The sequence below is a fragment of the Schistocerca cancellata genome, chromosome 5, assembly GCF_023864275.1.
Source record: "Schistocerca cancellata isolate TAMUIC-IGC-003103 chromosome 5, iqSchCanc2.1, whole genome shotgun sequence".
Lineage (NCBI taxonomy): Eukaryota > Metazoa > Arthropoda > Insecta > Orthoptera > Acrididae > Schistocerca > Schistocerca cancellata.
Window position 1 is genome coordinate 775498916 of NC_064630.1, and position 23170 is coordinate 775522085.

General features: G+C 41.2%; 1 protein-coding gene across 1 annotated transcript in view; it reads left to right on the forward strand.

Annotated features, from left to right (window-relative positions):
* Nucleotides 1–23170, forward strand: part of LOC126187750 (uncharacterized aarF domain-containing protein kinase 5) — a 175207-nt gene that overhangs the window by 92454 nt on the left and 59583 nt on the right. The window contains exon 7 of the mRNA XM_049929003.1: nt 8963–9128. Coding sequence (XP_049784960.1) covers nt 8963–9128 — 166 coding nt within the window. The remainder of the gene's footprint in view (nt 1–8962; nt 9129–23170) is intronic.

A 23170-nucleotide genomic window follows, 5' to 3' on the forward strand; every position in this document is an offset into this window, starting at 1 on the left:
AGCTGAAAAACCCATAACAAGAATGTATCTTCATTTTGTAAATTGGAAAGGAACATATAGGTACATTACACATAATTAAAATTCTTTTCTTCAGAAATAAAAAGGCTGATGTATACTTTTTTATTGTAATAGTTGGGATATGTGTTCTCCAATGTTTAGTCACTTACTTGGTTTTAGATACCATTTGTTAATCCTAAGAACTGTATTATATTAGTAATCAGTAATCTGATACAAATTATAGGCACTTTGTGATCAAAAGTATCTGGACATCCGCAAAAACATATTTTTTTCATACTAGCTGCATTGTGCTGCCACCTACTGCCAGGTACTCCATATCAGTGACCTCAGTAGTCATTAGACATCATAAGAGAGCAGAATGGGGCACTCTGTGGAACTCACGGACTTCGAACATGCTCAGGTGATTGAATGTCACTTGTCATACGTCTGTAAGTGACATTTCCACACTCCTAAACATCCCTAGGTCCACTGTTTCTGATGTGATAGTGAAGTGGAAACTTGAAGGGACACATACAGCACAAAAGCGTACAGCCCGACCTCGTCTGTTGACTGACAACAGTTGAAGAGTGTAGTAATGTGTAATAGGCAGACATCTATCCAGACCATCACACAGGAATTCCAAACTGCATCAGGATCTACTGCAAGTGCTATGACAGTTAGGCAAGAGGTGAGAAAACTTGGATTTCATGGTCAAGAGGATTTCATGGTTGAGCAGCTGCTCATAAGCCACACATCATGCCAGTAAATGCCAAACGATGCGCTGCTTGGTGTAAGGAGCATAAACATTGGACGATTGAACGGTGGAAAAACATTGTGTGGAGTGACGAATCACAGTACACAATGTGGCGATCCGATGGCAGGTTGCGGGTATGGCAAATGCCTGGCGAACGTCGTCTGCCAGCATGTGTAGTGCCAACAGTAAAATTCGGAGGCGGTGGTGTTATGGTGTGGTCATGTTTTTCATGGTGGGTGCTTGCACCCCTTGTTGTTTTGCATGGCACTATAACAGGACAGACCTACATTTATTGTTAATCACCTTCTTGCTTCCCACTGTTGAAGAGCAATTTGGGGATGACGATTGCATCTTTCAACATGATCGAGCACCTATTCATAATGCTCGTCCTGTGGTGGAGTGGTTACATGACAATAACATCCCTGTAATGGACTGGCCTGCACAGAGCCGTGACCTGAATCCTATAGAACACCTTTGGGATGTTTTGGGACACCGACTTCATACCAGGCCTCACTGACTGACATCAATACCTCTCCTCAGTACAGCACTCCGTGAAGAATGGACTGCCATTCTCCCAAAAAAATGGCTCTGAGCACTATGGGACTTAACATCTGAGGAAATCAGTCTCCTAGAACTTAGAACTACTTAAACCTAACCAACCTAAGGACATCACACACATCCATGCCTGAGACAGGATTCGAACCTGCGAACGTAGTGGTCCCGCGGTTCCAGACTGAAGCGCCTAGAACCACTTGGCCACATCAGCTGGCATTAACTTCCATGTGGTTGCAGTCCCATTAGGAGAAATGGTGTAAGTGATAGTCCATTATACCTCCTGTGGTTTTGGTTTTACTCGTCTTGAGGGCAGTAAAGTGGAAGATGAGCAAGTTAGAGGGGGGGGAGATAGGTAATAACTGCTTTTTTTCAGCACCTCTTACCGTTTCTTTAGGCGTAACATGATTTAAACCAAATGCAGAAGGCGTTTAGGGAGTATTGTGAAAATATGTATTTCTTTAATGTTCTTCTACGAAACTTATTTTTAACAAAAAATTAATTAAATAAGAAATATCACAGTTTTGTGTCTCAAATGTTTTTTTTTTTTTTTTTTATTTTTTTTTATTTTGGGACACCAGGACATTTATGTGTAAAGCCGCGACTCTCCTGGCAGAACTGGTATGTCTGGTCAGCCTAATTCATGTTAATTTTTAGTGTGATGAGCTTACATTATTTAAGAAAATTGTATTTTTCGTAAGCATTATTTATACTGGACTGAATGGAAGTGGACAAGAGCAAACTAGCATTCGCAAAAACAATTCATCAGTGTTCACCACCATTCGCTTGTACCTGTGAACAAACATTCACAATGGATGGAACAGACAAGAACATGAGAGAGTGAGTATAGAGTGGCATTATTATTATTTTTGTGCTAATAATCACCACATGGGTTTCATTTCATGTAACATATCCTTTATGCAAAACTGTGATTTTCAGATAGGATTATATTGCATGGTGCACTTGCTGATTTTTGGAAAGCAATAAAAATGACATAGGAGAACAAGTGTAGGAATCCGAATTTGTAGGCAAGCGTGAAACTTGTTTCTGTAGTGCACCTAACATAGAATTGCAGCCCCAGTCTTCCATAGCATTTTTCCAGAGCTTTGCCCTGATGTGAGTGACACTTTTAGCTGGCTTATCATTACAGTTGAGGGGAAAATTTAAAAGAAGAACACTGATTATTAACAAGCAACATAATCTGAAGATAGTCTAGCATTTACAATGTGGTTGTTAGCAACTGGAGGCCTTTCAATAGCTGTTATACCTGAGGTAGTCCCTGATGCCTGCAGTGACAGATGCAAAGCACTTAATGGATTGTATTAAAGTACATGTACGGTAAATAATGTCAGTAAGGTTTGGCTAATGATATGTGAAATATACATACAACTTTCTACAAGATGAAACTTCCTGGCAGATTAAAACTGTGTGCCCAACCGAGACTCGAACTCGGGACCTTTGCCTTTCGCGGGCAAGTGCTATACCAACTGAGCTACCGAAGCACGACTCATGCCCGGTACTCACAGCTTTACTTCTGCCATTACCTCGTCTCCTACCTTCCAAACTTTACAGAAGCTCTCCTGCGAACCTTCCAGAACTAGCAGTCCTGAAAGAAAGGATATTGCGGAGACATGGCTTAGCCACAGCCTGGGGGATGTTTCCAGAATGAGATTTTCACTCTGCAGCGGAGTGTGCGAGATTTGAACTCGGGACCTTTGCCTTTCGCGGGCAAGTGCTCTACCAACTGAGCTACCGAAGCACAACTCACGCCTTCTGTAAAGTTTGGAAGGTAGGAGACGAGATACTGGCAGAAGTAAAGCTGTGAGTACCGGGCGTGAGTCGTGCTTCAGTAGCTCAGTTGGTAGAGCACTTGCCTGCGAAAGGCAAAGGTCCCGAGTTTGAGTCTCGGTCGGGCACACAGTTTTAATCTGCCAGGAAGTTTCATATCAGCGCACACTCCGCTGCAGAGTGAAAATCTCATTCTGGAAACATCCCCCAGGCTGTGGCTAAGCCATGTCTCCGCAATATCCTTTCTTTCAGGAGTGCTAGTTCTGCAAGGTTCGCAGGAGAGCTTCTGTAAAGTTTGGAAGGTAGGAGACGAGGTACTGGCAGAAGTAAAGCTGTGAGTACCGGGCGTTAGTCATGCTTCGGTAGCTCAATTGGTAGAGCACTTGCACGCGAAAGGCAAAGGTCCCCGAGTTCGAGTCTCGGTCGGGCACACAGTTTCAATCTGCCAGGAAGTTTCATATCAGCGCACACTCCGCTGCAGAGTGAAAATCTCTTTCTTTCTACAAGATGTTTGATAAAATTACACTGTACAGGATGTCCCAGAAATGCTGCAAGAAATTTTGAGGGGTTATAGAGAGTGTCTTGAGGAACAAATTGTGGATAGGAACACATGTCCAGAAATGTGATCCAGCAGTGCTACGGAGTGTCAAAGTTATAGGTTCCAGCACCTGCCACTAGGCCACCCCTTCAACAGCAAACGTGACTTTGTACTTTGATGACTGTAGGTGTCACATCTCACAATATTGTTTGTTACCTAGCTTTCGCAGCTGATTTGTCATGAACGCTAGTGGAGAAGATAGAGCTAACTGATGCATGGAAAGGCCTTGTCCTCTATGGATGCAATGCTCTGCTGCCTAGGTGGTTATCCATCTGCAGTTTATTTTTCTTCTAGAATACTAAAAAATCCCTAATGTTTTTTAGTGTATAGGAGAAAAATAAACTGCAGATGGAAACCGATGTCCAAAACTGCAATCCAGCGGGGCAACAGAGCATCATACTTGTAGGATACAAGGTTTTTCTATGCAGCAGCTAGCTCCATATTCTTCACTGGTGATCATGGCAGTAAGTCGTGATTACTGAATAACAGACAATATTGTGAGACATTTCACCTACAGTCCGTCAGCGTAAAAAGTCATATTTGCCACCAAAGGGATGGTATAGTGACAAGTGTCAGCACCTATAATTTCAATGTTCTGTAGCATCATTGGGTGGCATTTCCATACATGATTCCTATTCTCGATTTTTTTCTTTCCTCAGGGCACCCTCTACAACCTCTCGAAGTTTGTCACAACATTTGTGGGACACCTTGTATAGTTCGTTAGAGGGCAGGGGAGACAGTGTGATCATGGGAAAATGATGTTTACTTATTTGGTTATTACATTAAAAACCTCTAAAATAACTGTGGGACCTCAGTGATGTAATTACAGGTACCATGAACATAAGCAATGAGAATGACCAGGTCTTTTGTATCTTTTTAATTTTAATCAACATAACATACACATATTCATATTTATTTACATTCAAGGAAATTTATTGAGGTGTTCCTTCTCAGTAAAAAGAAATACAAAGCTTGTGCTTATTCACTCTGTTCCCACCTGATGGAAACATCTAAAGGAAGTGTCATTCTCATGTGCCCAGATGGACCTTTGAGAGCCAGACTATTTTCTACCAATTATGTTTCATTTGTTTGGGAATTTAAGGAGATGGGACCTGGATAAACTGAAAGAACTAGAGGTTGTACAGAGTTTCAGGGACAGCATAAGGGAACAATTGACAGGAATGGGGGAAAGAAATACAGTAGAAGAAGAATGGGTAGCTTTGAGGGATGAAGTAGTGAAGGCAGCAGAGGATCAAGTAGGTAAAAAGACGAGGGCTAATAGAAATCCTTGGGTAACGGAAGAAATATTGAATTTAATTGATGAAAGGAGAAAATATAAAAATGCAGTAAATGAAGCAGGCAAAAAGGAATACAAACGTCTCAAAAATGAGATGGGCAGGAAGTGCAAAATGGCTAAGCAGGCATGGCTAGAGGACAAATGTAAGGATGTAGAGGCTTATCTCACTTGGGGTGAGATAGATACTGCCTACAGGAAAATTAGAGAGACCTTTGGAGATAAGAGAACCACTTGTATGAACATCAAGAGCTCAGATGGAAACCCAGTTCTAAGCAAAGAAGGGAAAGCAGAAAGGTGGAAGGAGTATATAGAGGGTCTATACAAGGGCGATGTACTTGAGGACAATATTATGGAAATGGAAGAGGATGTAGATGAAGATGAAATGGGAGATACAATACTGCGTGAAGAGTTTGACAGAGCACTGAAAGTCCTGAGTCGAAACAAGGCCCCCGGAGTAGACAACATTCCATTGGAACTACTGACGGCCTTGGGAGAGCCAGTCCTGACAAAACTCTACCATCTGGTGAGCAAGATGTATGAGACAGGTGAAATACCCTCAGACTTCAAGAAGAATATAATAATTCCAATCCCAAAGAAAGCAGTTGTTGACAGATGTGAAAATTACTGAACAATCAGTTTAATAAGCCACAGCTGCAAAATACTAACACGAATTCTTTACAGACGAATGGAAAAACTAGTAGAAGCTGACCTCGGGGAAGATCAGTTTGGATTCCGTAGAAATACTGGAACACGTGAGGCAATACTGACCTTATGACTTATCTTAGAAGAAAGATTAAGGAAAGGCAAACCTATGTTTCTAGCATTTGTAGACTTAGAGAAAGCTTTCGACAATGTTGACTGGAATACTCTCTTTCAAATTCTAAAGGTGGCAGGGGTAAAATACAGGGAACGAAAGGCTATTTACAATTTGTACAGAAACCAGGTGGCAGTTATAAGAGTCGAGGGACATGAAAGGGAAGCAGTGGTTGGGAAGGGAGTAAGACAGGGTTGTAGCCTCTCCCCGGTGTTATTCAATCTGTATATTGAGCAAGCAGTAAAGGAAACAAAAGAAAAATTCGGAGTAGGTATTAAAATCCATGGAGAAGAAATAAAAACTTTGAGGTTTGCCGATGACATTGTAATTCTGTCAGAGACAGCAAAGGACTTGGAAGAGCAGTTGAACGGAATGGATGGTGTCTTGAAGGGAGGATATAAGATGAACATCAAGAAAAGCAAAACGAGGATAATGGAATGTAGTCGAATTAAGTCGGGTGATTTTGAGGGTATTAGATTAGGAAATGAGACACTTAAAGTAGTAAAGGAGTTTTGCTATTTGGGGAGCAAAATAACTGATGATGGTCGAAGTAGAGAGGATATAAAATGTAGACTGGCAATGGCAAGGAAAGCGTTTCTGAAGAAGAGAAATTTGTTAACATCGAGTATAGATTTAAGTGTCAGGAAGTCATTTCTGAAAGTATTTGTATGGAGTGTAGCCATGTATGGAAGTGAAACATGGACGGTAAATAGTTTGGACAAGAAGAGAATAGAAGCTTTCGAAATGTGGTGCTACAGAAGAATGCTGAAGATTAGATGGGTAGATCACATAACTAATGAGGAAGTATTGAATAGGATTGGGGAGAAGAGAAGTTTGTGGCACAACTTGACCAGAAGAAGGGATTGGTTGGTAGGACATGTTCTGAGGCATCAAGGGATCACCAATTTAGTATTGGAGGGCAGCGTGGAGGGTAAAAATCGTAGGGGGAGACCAAGAGATGAATACACTAAGCAGATTCAGAAGGATGTAGGTTGCAGTAGGTACTGGGAGATGAAGAAGCTTGCACAGGATAGAGTAGCATGGAGAGCTGCATCAAACCAGTCTCAGGACTGAAGACCACAACAACAACAACATGTTTCATTTTGTTTGACATTTTGTGCTGTGGATTGCTTGGATCCCACGTGTACGTATCGTATCAATATTCTCCTGTCTGCAGCATTACATTCTCTTCTGACCACTACTTTGTGCAGGCAGTTAGTGTCAACAGCAAGAGTAGTTAACATACAAAATGCAGAGAAGTACTCCTTGTACTGCTAGAGCCAAAGTGCTTCGGTGGTTTGCTAAAAAGACCGACAACCAGCGGTACATGAGCGAGCATATGCAAATTCAAATCAAACACAACGAAATGGTGTTTACCTGTGCTCACCTATCATTTACTAGGTGTACCAGTATGAAATGAGTGTTTTTTCTGAAAATGAAACACTAATTTTGAATTGAAAAGTAAAAACATTTTATTCAAAGTACTGACCATTGCTTTTATACATTTTGACCACCTTTCTGGCAATTTGTGGACACCACGCCAATAGAAATGTTCATCTTTTGAAGCAAACCAATCAGACACCCAATTTTCGTCTTTTTCGTAGGAATCGAAGTGTTCCTCAGCCAATGCATGTCCAATTGATGAAAACAAATGGTAGTTGGAAGGAGCCTAGTCTGGTGAATATGGCGGGTGGGGTAGCGGCTCTCAGCCAAGTGTTTTGATGGTAACCTGAACCAGTTTTGCTTTGTCTGCAGGTGCATTGTCGTGTAAAAAATTACTTTGCCATGTCTTCTGGCCCATTCTAGTCTTTTTTCGATCAATGCATAGTTCAAATTGATCATTTGTTGTCTGTAGCGATTAGTATTCACAGTTTCACCGGGTTTTAGAAGCTCATGATACACCACACGTTTCTGATCCCACCAAACACAGAATCAATCTGGTTTTGCAGTCGATGTTGATGGTTGTCCCGGATTAACCCATGACTTTTCCCATTTAGGATTCTTAAAATAAATCCATTTTTCATTGCCAGTAACAATTCGATGCAAAATTGATTTTATTTCACGTCTTTGAAGCAAAATTTGACAAATGGTTTTTCAGTTTTCCATCTGTCTGTCATTCATTTCATGTGGCACCCATTTTCCACACTTTTGGATGTTTCCCATAGCTTTCAAATGGTCAGAAATTGTTTGTTGTGCAACATTTAGCATTGCTGCCATTTGCATCTTCATCCAACATTGCTTGCAATTCGGCGTCTTCGAACTTTTTTGGTGATCTTCCACATTCTTCATTTCTTAGATCAAAATCATTATTTCTGAACCGTTGAAACCATGTTGCTTCTGACAGAGCATGATCATATGCCTTGACAAGCATTCAATGTGACTCTGCAGCACTTTTTTTCAAATGAAAACAAAAAATTAATGCTTTCCACAAATCATCACTTTCTGGCACAAAATTCGACTTTGTTAACACGATGGAAACATACGATGTTGTTTGTTTCATGACTTGATGTATTCTAAATATCTTTGACAGATGTCATACCAACCAAACAAAAAAAAATTAAGGCTCGTTCACAACAAATGTTCCCTGTCGACACATTTGTATCTTAACGCTCATTTCATACCGGTACACCTGGTACACCAGAGAGAATTCTTGTTCACTGATGCTCATTTGCTTATGTTCCCACTGATGTAAACTGGGCTTAAATGGAACTGCCTGACATTGAAAGTGTGTTTCCAAGTAGAAACTATCTTAAAATTTTGTATATGTTTAAGGAGCAGGCAGATGATGTTATATATGTAGCCTCCAAATGCGGCGTTACTGTTTGTTATTTGCTACTCTAGAATTCTTAGTATCTTTTTTTATTTCACTTACTGTACTCTTGTGTTTTGTCTTTATTAATCTAAAACAAAGGTTCCTCCTGAGAAATAAGTTGTAATACCTAGCTGAGAGTCTCATTATGGGCACAGTCTTGTTTTTACAATTTGTGTTTAATCGCAGTTAATTAATATTGTTCATATTTATCTTTATTTGTATTATAAGTACCAGGAGAGAATATTTGATTAAATTGTTACTGTTGCTTTTAAGGCCAGTTCCAACGTGCACAGTATTTCTGTTGGGTCAATTATTTTCATGTAATAATGGAACATTTTTTCTTTCCCCAGAGGGTACTCACTACGGAATTCGTGCATGCTACTAAAGTGAATGATGTACAAGGATTGCGGAATTATGGCTTTTCTCTTTCTGATGTCGACGAAAAGCTTTTCAGAGCATTTGCTGAACAAATATTTCACACTGGTTTTGTTCATGCTGATCCACATCCAGGAAATGGTAATTGCAATATATCTAATAAATGTTTGAATATGAAATTAAACTTGAATGATGAAACTTGAGATTTAAATTGACAGAGTTCACTCTGAAAGTGATGATCTGGTACACTTTTTTAAGACTAGAAATTGAGGTAGCAGGAACATAATATGTCATGGAAAGCCTTCCCACTGTTTAAAGCATTTGAACCACAGATTCTGGAATTTTGGAAATATTTCTGTAGTGGTCTGTTGAAGTTATAAGAGCATGCAATAAACTCTCAGTTTTTACCCAATCATTCATCTGACATCTGGTGCTCCACAGAGCTGAACAAGTGCTAACCAGATTAATGCAGCTCCTCATTGTAGGGCGGAGACAGAAGGGTTGTCTTTGGAGAAGTGTGTGATATATTGTCAACAAACACAGTACCCCGTGTTAATTCTATATGCTTTTCAACACCTCTACGTGTTTTGTTTGGGGAAGCATGCAATATACCAACCACAAATCCTATTGTGTACCCTAAATCAGGTCATTCACATGCTCCAGTTTCTTGTCTGTGCTGGCAGAATGAGGATGGTGTGCATGGGACTGCTCTATGATGTCAGTATTTCCATTCCAAAGGCATTTATTTCACTTTTTTCCCCTCTTTATACTTTTTCCAACCATGCACAAATTATCATTCCCATTCTATAATTAGCAATTCTTTTCTGTTGTGATAAGTTTAAAATTACTCTTGCACACTGCTGGGATATTAAGTTTTTCAAAATATCTATTCACCAATAGAATCACATATTCATAACATCACAGCTATTGCTTGCAAGCCATGGTGGAGGGTCTCTCTGGTACAATTATCATTTCCGTAACCCCATTCCATTTGCGAATGGTGTATGGGAAGAATGATTGTCGGTAAACATCTTAATTTCCTCATTGCAATTTTGCGAGACCTACTGTATTTGCCCAAGTATAAGAGAACCCTGAATATCAGACAACACCATTTTTTTAGAGGCGCCTTGAGAAAAATTTATTTTTTAACATATTCTGACTCATCAAAATCACAAGGTTTTATTTATGTAAGGTGTGTCCTTAAAAAATTCTAAACTCATGCCATTTATTGTTTGTCTACATTTTGATAATACCACGAGAAATAAAACAAACAAAAAGAAACTGTTTGCATTAATCTTTGTCTTTATTGCCTTTTTTGTGGTATCACTATTTGTAATCATCATTGCTACCATTCTAACTTGAAAGTTTGTTGTCACAATTGTCTGGCTGTTTCTTCCAAATACGTTATTGTTTTTGAGGTTGTGGTTGTGGTGGGACCTGAGGACATAGTTTTTTCTGAACACACAGTGGATTTCACTTCTATACTGATGCGAGAATGTTACAGCGTATCTTGTATGCAAACATATCGTATGTGCACTGCTCTCTCATCGGCTGTTTAGAACCAGCAGCTGACACACCCTCTTTCGTTCACACCATACCTCACGGTGAGCATCGACAACATTTCTGCACTAAACACATAAGTACGTCACTGGTCCCAGTCTAGAATTTTAGCATCTCGTGCATAAATTTGTGCTGTTGTTGAGTATTTGTCCAATTTTAAAGTTGATTTGATTCCGACTGGAAATGGATTCAGGCAAACGGCAGTTTAAACATGGTAGATGTTCATAAAAAGCTGAAGTATGCAGTATATATTCTTATGGTTGGTTGCACAATGAAATTTGTTGCCTGCTCAACACTCCTCTCCCCGCACTCACCATATTTCTCAGCCCAGCTGTTGGCACTGTTCCTGTTCAATGTTCCGTAGTGCTGTGCTTGACCAACAGTGAAACATAGACATCAGTGTCTTCCAGGGTACTGACTGTATGTAACAACAGTAACCAATACATAAAGAAAAGATCACAGTTATGATTCTGTCCAGTTCTTGAACTTTCGCTCATCGTGTGATGTAGTGATGTCTGTTGATAATATCTCCACACTCGGTTTTTCCACTGTAATTTATTTTGCAATAACAGTTGTAGTCAGTTTAATGTGATTTATTTCATTTGTAAAACTTTTAATTCTGGACTAATTTTATCCCTCAAATCATGTGAGTGTCATCATCATGTTCTAATGCTGATTAAAACCTGGTAATCTTTTTTCCTGATATTCTAGTATATGAACAGCGACCAAATTTCCATGTGCAACCCACTTGGTAAATCATTACAGTTTCTCATAAACAAATAAAATATTGGCTTGGAAGATTAAAGTAGAGGTTTATGAAGGACAAGATTTTTGCTTATGAATGTTATCTTTACTTAAAAAGCAGCAGAAACGTATGTATGTAGTATTTGTACATGTACGGGAACATTTATTCTAAACCTGTCCAGATACAACAAATTAAAGTTAGCAAAACTGTCAGTTTTTAAGCAGAGCATTAGACAGTTATAGTGGCCAGTTCGGAGTTTCCCACGTATCCCTTGAATATTCGAGCAAGGTCAATACTGTATAGAGTGCTTCAGCATTTTGGGAAATCTCAAGCCTATTTGAACACAAGTATTGTTTGCCAAGCCCTACCCTTTGGGATTATTCAATATAAATTTGTATGAAACCTCAATAGCCAAAGCTTCATCTGTAAATGTAATATGACCCCTATACTAATCCACTAAACAATGTAAAAACATTAACCTCACCAACAGTAGTTTAATGTGCGAGTGGAAGATGACCCTGTATTTTTCGAGTGACAAATTTGGAAAAAAAACTCATCTTATAATTGGGTAAATAAGGTATGTGGGACGAAGTTCTTGGAATATACTCTCTTGAAATTTCAATAGTAAACTTCTCTGTGATGCAAAGCACCTCTCCTGTAGTGTTTGTCACTAGGGTTGTAAGGTTCTCGCACTGACTGAATGATCCCATGATGAAATATGCTACTCTTCATTGTTTCTCTGTATTCATCTTTATTAACCCAACCTGGTAATGGCTCCAGACTGATGAGCATTAGGTATCTGTCAGATATTTGTGTTTGGGGTCAACTACCAACCTCTATACAAACTGTCGATTTTCTGCAGATCTTCCTGCAATTAACTGCACTCTTCTGTTGTTGCTAACTTCTTACAGGCATCTGCGTAATCTGCAAACAGCCCCATAGAGCTTCCAATGTTATCGACTATATCAGGTATATATATTTTAAATAGTCAATGTCCTATAACTCTTCCTGTGGGTATTCATGAAATTACTTTGCATTTCTCTATTTTGTTCCATTAATAATGACAAGTTAAGTTCTCTCTTCAAGGAAGTCTTGAATACAGTCTCAGATTGACCCAGTATTCAGTAAGCTCATATTTTGTTCACCAAACACCAGTGTGGAACTGTATTGGATGCCTTTCTGAAATGAAGAAATGTGACCTTCATGAGGATGCTGTTGTCTATGGCACTTTGGATCTTGTGGACAAAAAAAGCAACCTTAATTTTGTGAGAGCTCTGTTTGCAGAAAAATGATTGTTTTTTATAGAGGTAATTTATGTTCTTCAAAAGTGTCATAATACATTAACGTAAACTGTCCCCCACCTGTCCTATGACCTTTCTGCGAAATGGGCTTTCTTCCAGCTGCTGTGCGCCCTTTGTTGCCCCCTTTGTTGCCCAGTGACCTGCAATAAACTACTGCTAGAACGGTAGCAAGTTCTTTGATAATCCTTGCAGGATCTCAGAATATCTCATCCGGTCCAGATGTCTTTTTGCGCTATTGAGCGATTCGGGTGTTAGTCCAATAACTGAAAGAAGGAACCTTATTATGATCTACATCAAAGCTAAATTCATTATTTCGGACTTCTCTCTCTTATCTTTCACTTCAGTGCCAGTACGATCACTGAGTAACTGAATAGATGATATTGATCCAGTTGCTGACTTTTCACAATCAACCAAAATTACTTATGGTTTTTAGTAAGATCAGTTGGCAAAATTTTGCTCTCAGTTTCATTGAATGATTCTTACATTGCTCTGCTTGTATTCAGCTTTAGTTTGGCATTTAAATTTAGACTTGGCTTACACTTGTAATGAAGTTCTCTTTGCTTTCATAGAAACTTTCTAACTTGACTATTGAACCACAATGTGGCTTTCCCATCCCTTAAAACTTGCTTGCAACCTATTTGTTTAAGATGTACTGGACAGTGCTTTTCGCCCTCCGATGAGTCTTTGATGTTGACTGCTCTCAGTTACTCTGCAATTTGTATCCTGTCACTCTTGCTGAGCAAATATATTTCCCTATCTTTCCTGATGTTTGTTGTAACACCCATAGTCACTAATGCTATCACAACCTTCTGTTTACTGATGTTTTTTCTCTATGTTAACTGATTTGAAAATTTAGGATTTGTTTGTTACTATGAAGTATAAGATGTTTCTCTGATGAGTCAATTTTGTACCTCTTTGCTCATAGCGATTTTCACACATTGTACTATTGATTTATTTCTCGTTTTTGTTGCCACAGAAACCAACTTCAAGTCATATTACTACCTCTGTAGTACACTGACAAAGTAAGCTCAACTATGTTTAAGTGTGCCAAGACAATCTAGGGGAAAGGGGGGGGGGGATGAACTGTACCTAGTTCTCTTCAGTTGTTTGTTAGGGAAGGTCACCCAAGAATGAGTAAAGGAATTAACTGGAATTGAGAACTGAACAGTGCATTTGCCATTGACCGGGCGATCCTGTCAAGAAACAGAGACAGCTGCGGAACTGATAAATATGCTGAAGGAGCACACACAAAAAGCTGGCCCCCAAATTTTCCGAGAGAACGAAGTACGTCGTCAACATCCAAAAAGTGCCTCATCACCTAAAAACAAACTAATGTAAAATAGATAAAGCGGGCAGTTTTAGATACCTTTGTGAAATAGTACAGATTAAAACTAGCAAGAAAGAAGCTAATGACAGCAGGAGAGAGAGAATGGCCACTGCTTTTCATAGGATCCATGTTCTAGGCAAGACAAAGACAATCTCAATAAAAGCTACACTTGGGCACTGTGACACAGTGATTCAAACCAAATGTCTATACACAAGTGAATAGATCATAATAAAGCAGAAGACTGTAGTGAGAGAAGCGAAGAAGTTTGAACACAGGATTCTTTGGAAAATTTTGGGTTCTAAGATAATAGACGAACAGTTTAGACTACAAGGCAGAGAAGAGCTGTTATGCAACAACAAATGGCTGACACAGTCAACAAGGAAATGACTACGGAAGACCTACAGACTTCTGTTAGATGCAACCCAACTAACAAAGCAAATTTTTAATGTACTGAACAACAGACCTGAAGTCTCTGATAAATAGTTCAAGGAAATAAAGATCTAGAGAGCATTGGACTGAATCAAGAAGACATTTATAATTGCGTAAGGTAAAGATGACTCAACAATAACTTTAATAAGAGTTTCTACTATGAGCAGAAGCTGAACAGTGCCTGGATGGAAGAGAGAAGGCAGACTGCCGGAGAAAGAATGCAGTGCTTTCAGACTGCAAAAAAGGCTTCCAGAAATACCTTACAGTTACATGATGTGGTCTCTAATGGCACTAAACAAGAAAAAAATAACCATTTACAATTCTAATTTGTAACTTACACTTGCTGTGTAGATAGCGGCTTGTCAGTACTAAGCAGTTATGTATAAATTTTTGTGAAAGTCTCTGCACACTCCCACAGGCAGTACTAGCATCTTCTCCCACTGTTACCCTGCTATCCCTTCTGTACCCCCACTACCGACCTCAGCTGAGATCACTGTTCTCCTCAGATTCAGTTGCAGTTAGGCCTCACCACTGGAGATGACAGTAGTCATTAGCTAATTAATATCTAGCAGTCTTTATTCAATGCATCCACTCAAAGCCTTGTTGTTATCTGATCCCATATTTTCTATTTTTTGATACTGTCTAGTGGTTCCTCTTCCATCCCACAATCCAATGGTGTTCCCCTTTGTTACTGTTCACTATCGCATATGTCATTCAGTGTCTGTCCTTTTCCTTCTCTACTTTCCTACATTTCATTGTTGCCTTCTGAACTGCAGATGATTTCCACCTGTAGAATGGGTAGTGACCCATCGTGTGACACTCTTGAGTTCAGGGCCACCCTGTATCAGTGGTCTTGTCCACACATAACACATGGCTACATGCCCACATGGACCCTATGTGCAGCACCCTGTGTTTCGTGTTCTCCTTACCATCATAATTATTCCTGAACCTTCAAATTTATCCCACCAGCTCCCGCCAACCACATGCATTTTCATGTGTTTTCCTGATTCTATGTACACTGCACGCATTTTGTATTTAACAGTCCCTCCCCTTCTTCCCTTATTCCAGCATGCATCATTCTGCCCAAACCCAATCCATTTACCCAATCTCATTTATCCCTGTACTTCCTGTTTCCATCTTTTTTCATTTTATCTGATTTCTATTGAATTTTTTGTGTTTTTCTAAATATTTTCACATTTCTTTTACCTGAACTATTTATCCTTGCTCCTTCTATCTTGCCAATACAGAAAAGTTTCCCCTGTCCCAGGCCAGCTGCAACCTGTCTTTCCATAGTAACATATGCCTGTTCAAATTCCATCACACTACAGCCCTCACCAACTTAGTCCTGGAAGCCCATATAAATCAGGCCCATGCCTCCTTGCATAACATCTCCTCCATCCACAATATCATCATCATTTGCAATCCTTAATTCCTACATCCAATCTCCCAGGTTGAAACGCTTGCCCTCCAAGAACTAGAGAGGAAACACAACACCACCTCAAAAAGCTGTCCCTTCTATTCACCTCATACTCCCATCCTGGATTACCACTGCAAGAGCCACCATCAAACCTCCCCCACATCCCCTCTAGCTGTCAAAACCTGCCTTGCTGACATACTATATTTCCCAAACCCTCAGAATCTTCCTCCCATCAGCATACAGAACCCAGAGCCTACCGTATTTACTCGAATCTAAGCCGCACTTTTTTTCCGGTTTTTGTAATCCAAAAAACCGCCTGCGGCTTAGAATCGAGTGCAAAGCAAGCGGAAGTTCTGAAAAATGTTGATAAGTGCCGCCACAACTAACTTCTGCCGTCGAATATATGTAGCGCTACACAGGCATCCTTTGTAGGCACAAAGATAAATACTGGCGCCAAAACCTCTGTGTCAGTAAATAAAATTAAAAAAAAAAAATTGGAAGACGAGCATTTTTCTCCCCCGAGTTTCGACCACTGCATTTTCATACATTATCCAACAAAGTAAATACAAATTCCGTATTGTTCATCTTCGAATTTCAATGTACTACGAAAATCCGACTGGTAATACTGGGATTTTTGTCAATATGGCCAACTCTACGTTCTGAACTTTTTCCTACCTGTGAGAAGAGATGGTTGCTAATAGGAACCTGATGAAATGTGAATCACATGCAGTATTCTCTTCACCACAAGAATAATACGAATATAAACATTTTGCCATGTATTCTTTCATGTTTGCTTCTATCTCATTTAAATCCTGTCTGCCAAATAAACTACGAAACTAGAGTGAGACAACAGCAAACGCGGAAGAATATACGTATCGTGTCATGTTTATATTCGTATTACTCTTATGCCTAATAGTAATACAGTCAGAAATGAAGCACGGCAACTGACTAGATTTTTAAATCTAAGATGAGTAATTTCTGTGCAGAATTTGATGTACTAAAGAAGTGGCCACAAAGATTTTCAAACGGAGAAAAATTTTCGGCAAACTTTCGTTCAGAACATGTTATATCATACGCAGTCTATTATTTGGTTCTTGTTGATCATTATCAAAGAAAGCAGCAGTGTAAGTAACAACAAATAGCAGTCTCTTGCCATTGTCTCGCTAATGTGACGATTCCTCTCTTTTTTTAATTGTAGGCGGCGGTAGCGCGCACAAAAGCAAGCCATGCCGCGAGCAGCGACAGGCCGTAAACACGCACTATCAGAATGCGACAAACAATGCATGACACAGTATAGTAATGCATTTTCAGCTTACAGTGACTGACGTAAACACCTATAACATTGAAAACGGCACTTATCAGATCAAAGCAAAATAAGCAATCGATTCAAACCAGACGAAGCACGTGAAAAAGGAAGGGTATCCGTATAAATACGGACGGAGCGCCTGACGCATAGCAATGGCTACCTGGTAAAGCTTAACTGCTAAGCTTTCGACTCGAACCAAACTACTGTAGCTGTATCGTCATTCATTCGACCTAAATTGTGTCTCATATTACAATGGACCAACTTTGTTTCGATTTGGAGGTGCGGCCTAAAACTTTTCTCTCCCCTTGAATTTCGAGTCTCAAATTTCAGGTGCGGCTTAGATTTGGGAATTTTTTTTCCCCTTATTTCGAGTCTCATATTTCAGGTACGGCTTAGATTCGAGTGCGACTTAGATTCGAGTAAATACGGTAAACAAACCCACAACACAATCAGGAACCAGCCCTCCAGAAGCCTCAATCACACTTAAGTATCAGGCATTACCTTTTGTCTCGTTCCCAACCCTGTCAGTAAACTTCACTGAAAACTCCCTTTTACCACAACTCTGCCAGTCAGACTCAATCCAGAACCAATATTGAACCCTCCCAACTCAGTTTTCTCCTCCATCTAACTGTGACAACTCCCCCCTTCCCGAATGGCTCCCTGGTAACTTTCCAGTATTTCCTAACATCGAACATTGCCTCACTATCATTCTCCAAATCCCTCAACACAGATAATAACCTCATATATGCGTAAAGAATACACCACCAAAAATTTGACCCTGACCATGTAATCCTACTTGCTGATGAATGCTTCACCACCATTATTATGAATAGAAAGGATTACCTGGCGGGTGGACTCCAGCAGGTGTCAGACAAGGCCCTCCACAAGTCTTGCCTCAGTGACCCCATTCCACAAATCCAGCAGAATCAGCAAGACCTCCTCAAAATTGAAGATCCATTCCAAAACCTGTTCTCTCTCTCTCTCTCTCTCTCTCTCTCTCTCTCTCTCTCTCTCTCTCCTGACCCTCACCTCTCCCTACACACTTACCTTCTACATGCTTCCTAAAGCTAACCACCCAGGACCATTGTGGCTGGTTACTGCACCCCCAGTGAGGGATTCTCTGCCCTGGACGAACACTTTCAGCCTATCACCTGTAACCTATCAGCATCCTCTATAAAAGAAACTAACATTTCCTCTACGGACTCAGCACAGTACCTGTTTCTTTAACACCCACACCCTGCTCATCACTGTTGATGCCACTTCTCTCTACACCAACATCCCCAAAGCAACTACTGAACATCACCTTTTCCAATGCCCCACTGACTCCAGACCTACAACCCCCTTCTTGGTCACCATGACCAATTGTATCCTAACCCCAGATTGCCTCTCCTTTAGAGGTGCCACCTAGAAACAAGTCCATGGTAGAGCAATAGGCACCCCCATGGCAACATCATGTGCCATCTGTTCATGGGCCATCTTTTCTGGGCATCCAAAATTCCATACCACTCAGCTGGTTCAAACTCTGATGACATCTTCATGATCAGGACCAAAGGTGAGGATATCCTATTCACATTCCTCCAGAGCATCAACACCTTATCCCCTATATGGTTGCCTGGTTCTCCAACCAAGGCATGCACATTCCTAGATTTCCACCATCAGTGGTTTCATCAATACCTCCATGCACACCATGCCTACCAATCACCAACAATACCTCCAGCTCAGCAGCTGACACCTATTCCTCACCAAGAACTCCCTTCCATACAGCCTGACCAACTGTGATCGTTGCATCTGTGATGAGCAGACCCTCTGCAAGTGTGCAAAGTGATATGTCCCACACCACTGGAGGTGCAGTAAGAACATGGCTCAGGTAAACAATGCAGGACAAGTTCATTAGTAAACTCATTAACTCATCTCTCCTTGTAGTAAATTTTTACATTGACAGTATGTGGTTAAGTCAAAGAGTTGCACTCAAATGACACGGTAACTGTTTGTTGGGCTGACGGCCCCAAGAAATATCAAAGTTAATTTGGGAGTTCACTTAGGGATGAAAAAGTTCATGGTATGGAGCACTGTGGCAGTCAATACCAAAGTCCACACATTCCTGGTGTGGAGGCCACATCTCGGCAAAGGTCGTTGCTGCCTGGAATACAGTGTTGAACATCCTGATGGCTCCTCAGTGAGACACAGATTGATGAACCGCTACTGCGGTCGCCACCTGGCCCAGAGAGCTCGTTAGGAATGAACTGGTGTAACAAAGCCCGGGTGCTGGCCTAAATACCGTGAAAGTGTGACGTGACAGCCAGGTGTATTTGCTGCCATGTGACCCTTGGAGATAACTAAGTCCTTGAGGCCAGTGGCCTCTTTTGGCAATCACACTGCCGTCTGCTGGCGCAGCAGGCCTGTGAACTCTTCTGGCTGGCATCTGCTGGAGTGGCCCTTGCTGCTTTGCCATGAGCACCTCCTGCTTGATGCTGATGTGTGACTGCTTGCTGCATGGGAGGGCTAACATCCGCAACATTGCATCCATTTTGGTCCCATCCCCTTCTGATGGACAAGAGGGTGTGGCACACTGTAAAATCCCAGGAAGCAATGGTCACCCGGTCAGTGATCTGCATCATAGGTGAACCCGGAGGGTTGCTTTTGACATGTTGTTGTGGGAGGTTGACCTTGTCGGTGACCGGAAACCATGCAGCCTTTTGTGGTGGTGTCTCGAGTTTGCTGTCGATGATCCTGGGTGTTCAGGTGCCCAACTTGGGAACAAAAAACTGTGAAGATTTCCAGTTGAGGGGATTGCTCCATTGTGAGGGTGCACCTAGACGATGTGTTTGTGCCCATCTTGGAGTTGCATCTCGGTTATATTCTGACCTATAAGATGTGTTGCAGTTGCCGGCACCCAGTGTTGGCAGTCCTTGGAGAGATGAGCACCCAGACGTCATTTGCCGGAAAGGTGGCTGAAGGACAGTTGGGTGAATATTTGAGGGTTGCAGTCGATGCAACCTGCCATGCAATTTTTTGTCCAGACCAGACCTATCTTGGGGGGGGGGGGGGGGGGGAGATTACCAATAGCAGATTAAGAACAATGTGAGTGCCTCATCCACCACATGGTTGTGGTGCAGCATCTTGTATCTTGAACGTGCAGACAAACCTCTCTGCAAGACAGTTGGACACTGGATGGAAGGATTACAGTATGCACCTAGGCAATGCCAATTTGTGAACAAAAAGTGCCAATTTCAGTGGGTGTAAACTAGGGGCCACAGTCTGTTACTGTGGTTACTGGGAGTCCCTCAATGGAAAAAATGCGAACCAGTGCTCGAATTGTTTTCACCGAGGATGTTGAAGACATTTGAAACTTATATGGGAAACCACTGCCCTTCCAAGAAAGGGTCCTTTAAGTCATAAGTGGAGGCGAGACCAAGGTGATGATGCATCCGTCCAAGGAAAATATCGCCGAACTGGAGCTGCCTGTTTATTCTGACAGGTGGTGCGTGCTGCAACTATTTTAGCAATATCATTGTCAATACCTCTTCAGTACATGTGGTGGTGAGCCAGTCATTTGGTCAGGACTATTCCCCAATGACCTGCATGGAAGAGCATCAGGATGTGTTATCTGAGGACGTGTGGAATCACCACTCAGTTGTGACCATTGTTCCCCTTAAGCAATAGAATGCCATTGAGAGCTAATAATTCATTTTGACAATAACAATAGTCTAGCAATTCTGCTTGATCCAGTTGTTTGCAGTCTCCTTGCCAACAATGGTCCATTAATCAAATTACTTCCCAGGTGACTGGGTCATCCAAAGACAGGCAACAGCTGCCAAATCCAAGGGGAAGTTAACCACTGCTTCGTCTGTTTTGTTATCTGTGTGGAGACAGACCTCTGGCACTGAGTCTAACACCAACTGTTGCCCAAGTACATCATTGTTGGCGTGTTGCGCTGTGGTCCTATACTATATGTTGTAGATGTAACCCAACAGGTAAAATACTTATCACTGGAGAAGACTTGCATTATGGCTGGAATGTTGGAGTTGGCCTTGAAAAGTGGAGAAAGAGGTTTGTGATGTGTTAATAGAGTAAAATGTCTGCTTTACATATAATCATGGAATTTCTTCAGGGCAAAGGTGTTAGCCACCGCTTCCTTTTCTATTTGGCTGTTATAATGTTGCATTTGAACCAGTGTCTTGCAGACAACCAGGATGTTCCACCCCATCAGCCTCATGAGACTGGACTGCCTTCAAGCCATAGTCTGATGCATGTGCTGCCACAATTAAGTGCTAGAAAGGGTGACAGGCTGAGAGACATGTTGAATGAAGAATAATTTGTTTGAGGTCCTGGAAAGCCTTTTCGCATTTGAGAGTCCAGTTCCACTCGGCGTATTCTGCAGTATAAGAAAGTAGGCTTCTGCGGCCAGTGTCATAGTGATTAAAATTCTTCTGAGTATTATGCTGCGTCATTGCTAAAAACTAACAACAATAATAAACTAAAACCGACGTTTCGGCCAAATTGCAACGGCCTTCCATAGGGCATGACTGGTTTTGCATGGTGATAGGTGCTTCTATTTATTACAGACTATCGATGTCTGATGTCATTGTTGTAAAACTTTTAATTGGCCCTCTAATATGATTGGCTAGCCATGACATAAGGAAAGATGGAAAGAAAGAGGCTATTCGTGGATGTCCATGTCGTCAACGATTGGTAGCTGTCTGCCAATCAGCGTTCGGCTTCTGGTCGGCAAGTTTTCCTCCTGGTGTGAGCAGAAGTGGACTGACAGTTGCTCTACAGCTGTTTGTGCAGATACGTCCGTGTCTCTAGTAACTTCTGCCCCGCGACCACTCGCGGCCCCCGTTGGACTGGGATGGCCGGCAGCCAGGATGCCAGGAGTTTGTAGCCATCTTCTCTGTTGATGTTGTCAGGCTGTTTAATAACTTCGATCACCTCCCGTATTTTGCGTTCTCGCATCCACGATTGTTTCGCCAGTACTTGGGCCTCCTGGAACCTGGTAGGGTGTCCACACTCAAGATGGTGTTCCGCTAATGCCGATTTGTTATGTTGTTGTAATCATACATAGCGTTCATGTTCTGCTACTCGTAAGCTGACAGGTCTTGCTGTTTCTCCTACGTAGGCAGCTCCGCACTCACACCGTAGTTTGTAAACACCTGCAGTGTTAAGAATGTTGACTACATCCTTGGTGGACCCTATCATTTCGTGGATCCTGTGATTGCTTCGAAAAATCAATTTGAAACCTCATCGACGGAGGATGTTGCCTAGCCGTTCACTGACGCCTTTTACATATGGCAAGTGTACCAGTGGAAGCTTCTGTTCTTTGGCTTCTTCTCATGTTCTGCTCCAAAACGTTGGTTTTAGTTTATTATTGTTGTTAGTTTTTAGCAATGATGCAAGAATTTTAATCGCCATATTCTGCAGTAGTTGATGGAGTGGTTCAGTGATGGCCACCACATGAGGAATTAATTTTTTTCATAGTTTAGTTGCCTAAGTGTAGATTATAGTTGTTTAGTTGATTTGGGAGTAGGGAGTTCGTGGACGGTCTGAATGTAGAGTGGCATGGACCATATGCCCAATACACTGAGCATGTCCAAAACATTCTGCTTGTGGCAGAAAAACACAGGATATGTTCCTTGTTACACTAGAAATTTACCCCTTGGAGCATGCCAAATAAGTAGTCGAAGTTGGCGGCTAAATTTTGAGATCTTGACCTGCAACAATAATGTCGTCTGAGTAGTCAGCCGTCCACCTCATGTGTAAGATGCTGCAAGTAGTGTTGAAAGATAGCCAGTCCCCTGACAGTGTCAAAGAGGAGCTCATTATACCAGAAAAATCCAAATGGGGTGTTGATGACCAAGGTGTTTTTTGATGACTCACCTAGCGGGAGTCAGAGATATGTGCCATGCAAATAAATTTTTTTTGAAATATTACTGCTGGCAAGACGTGCCATGGTGTCTTCTACTTTAGGTATAGAGTAGACATCAATGAAGAACTGGGCATTAATCGCGGTTTTGAAGTTTCTGCAAATCTTCAGCGAACCATCTGGTTTTTATATGATAACAATGGAAGGGGCCTACTGACTGTTGGTGAGTTGGGCC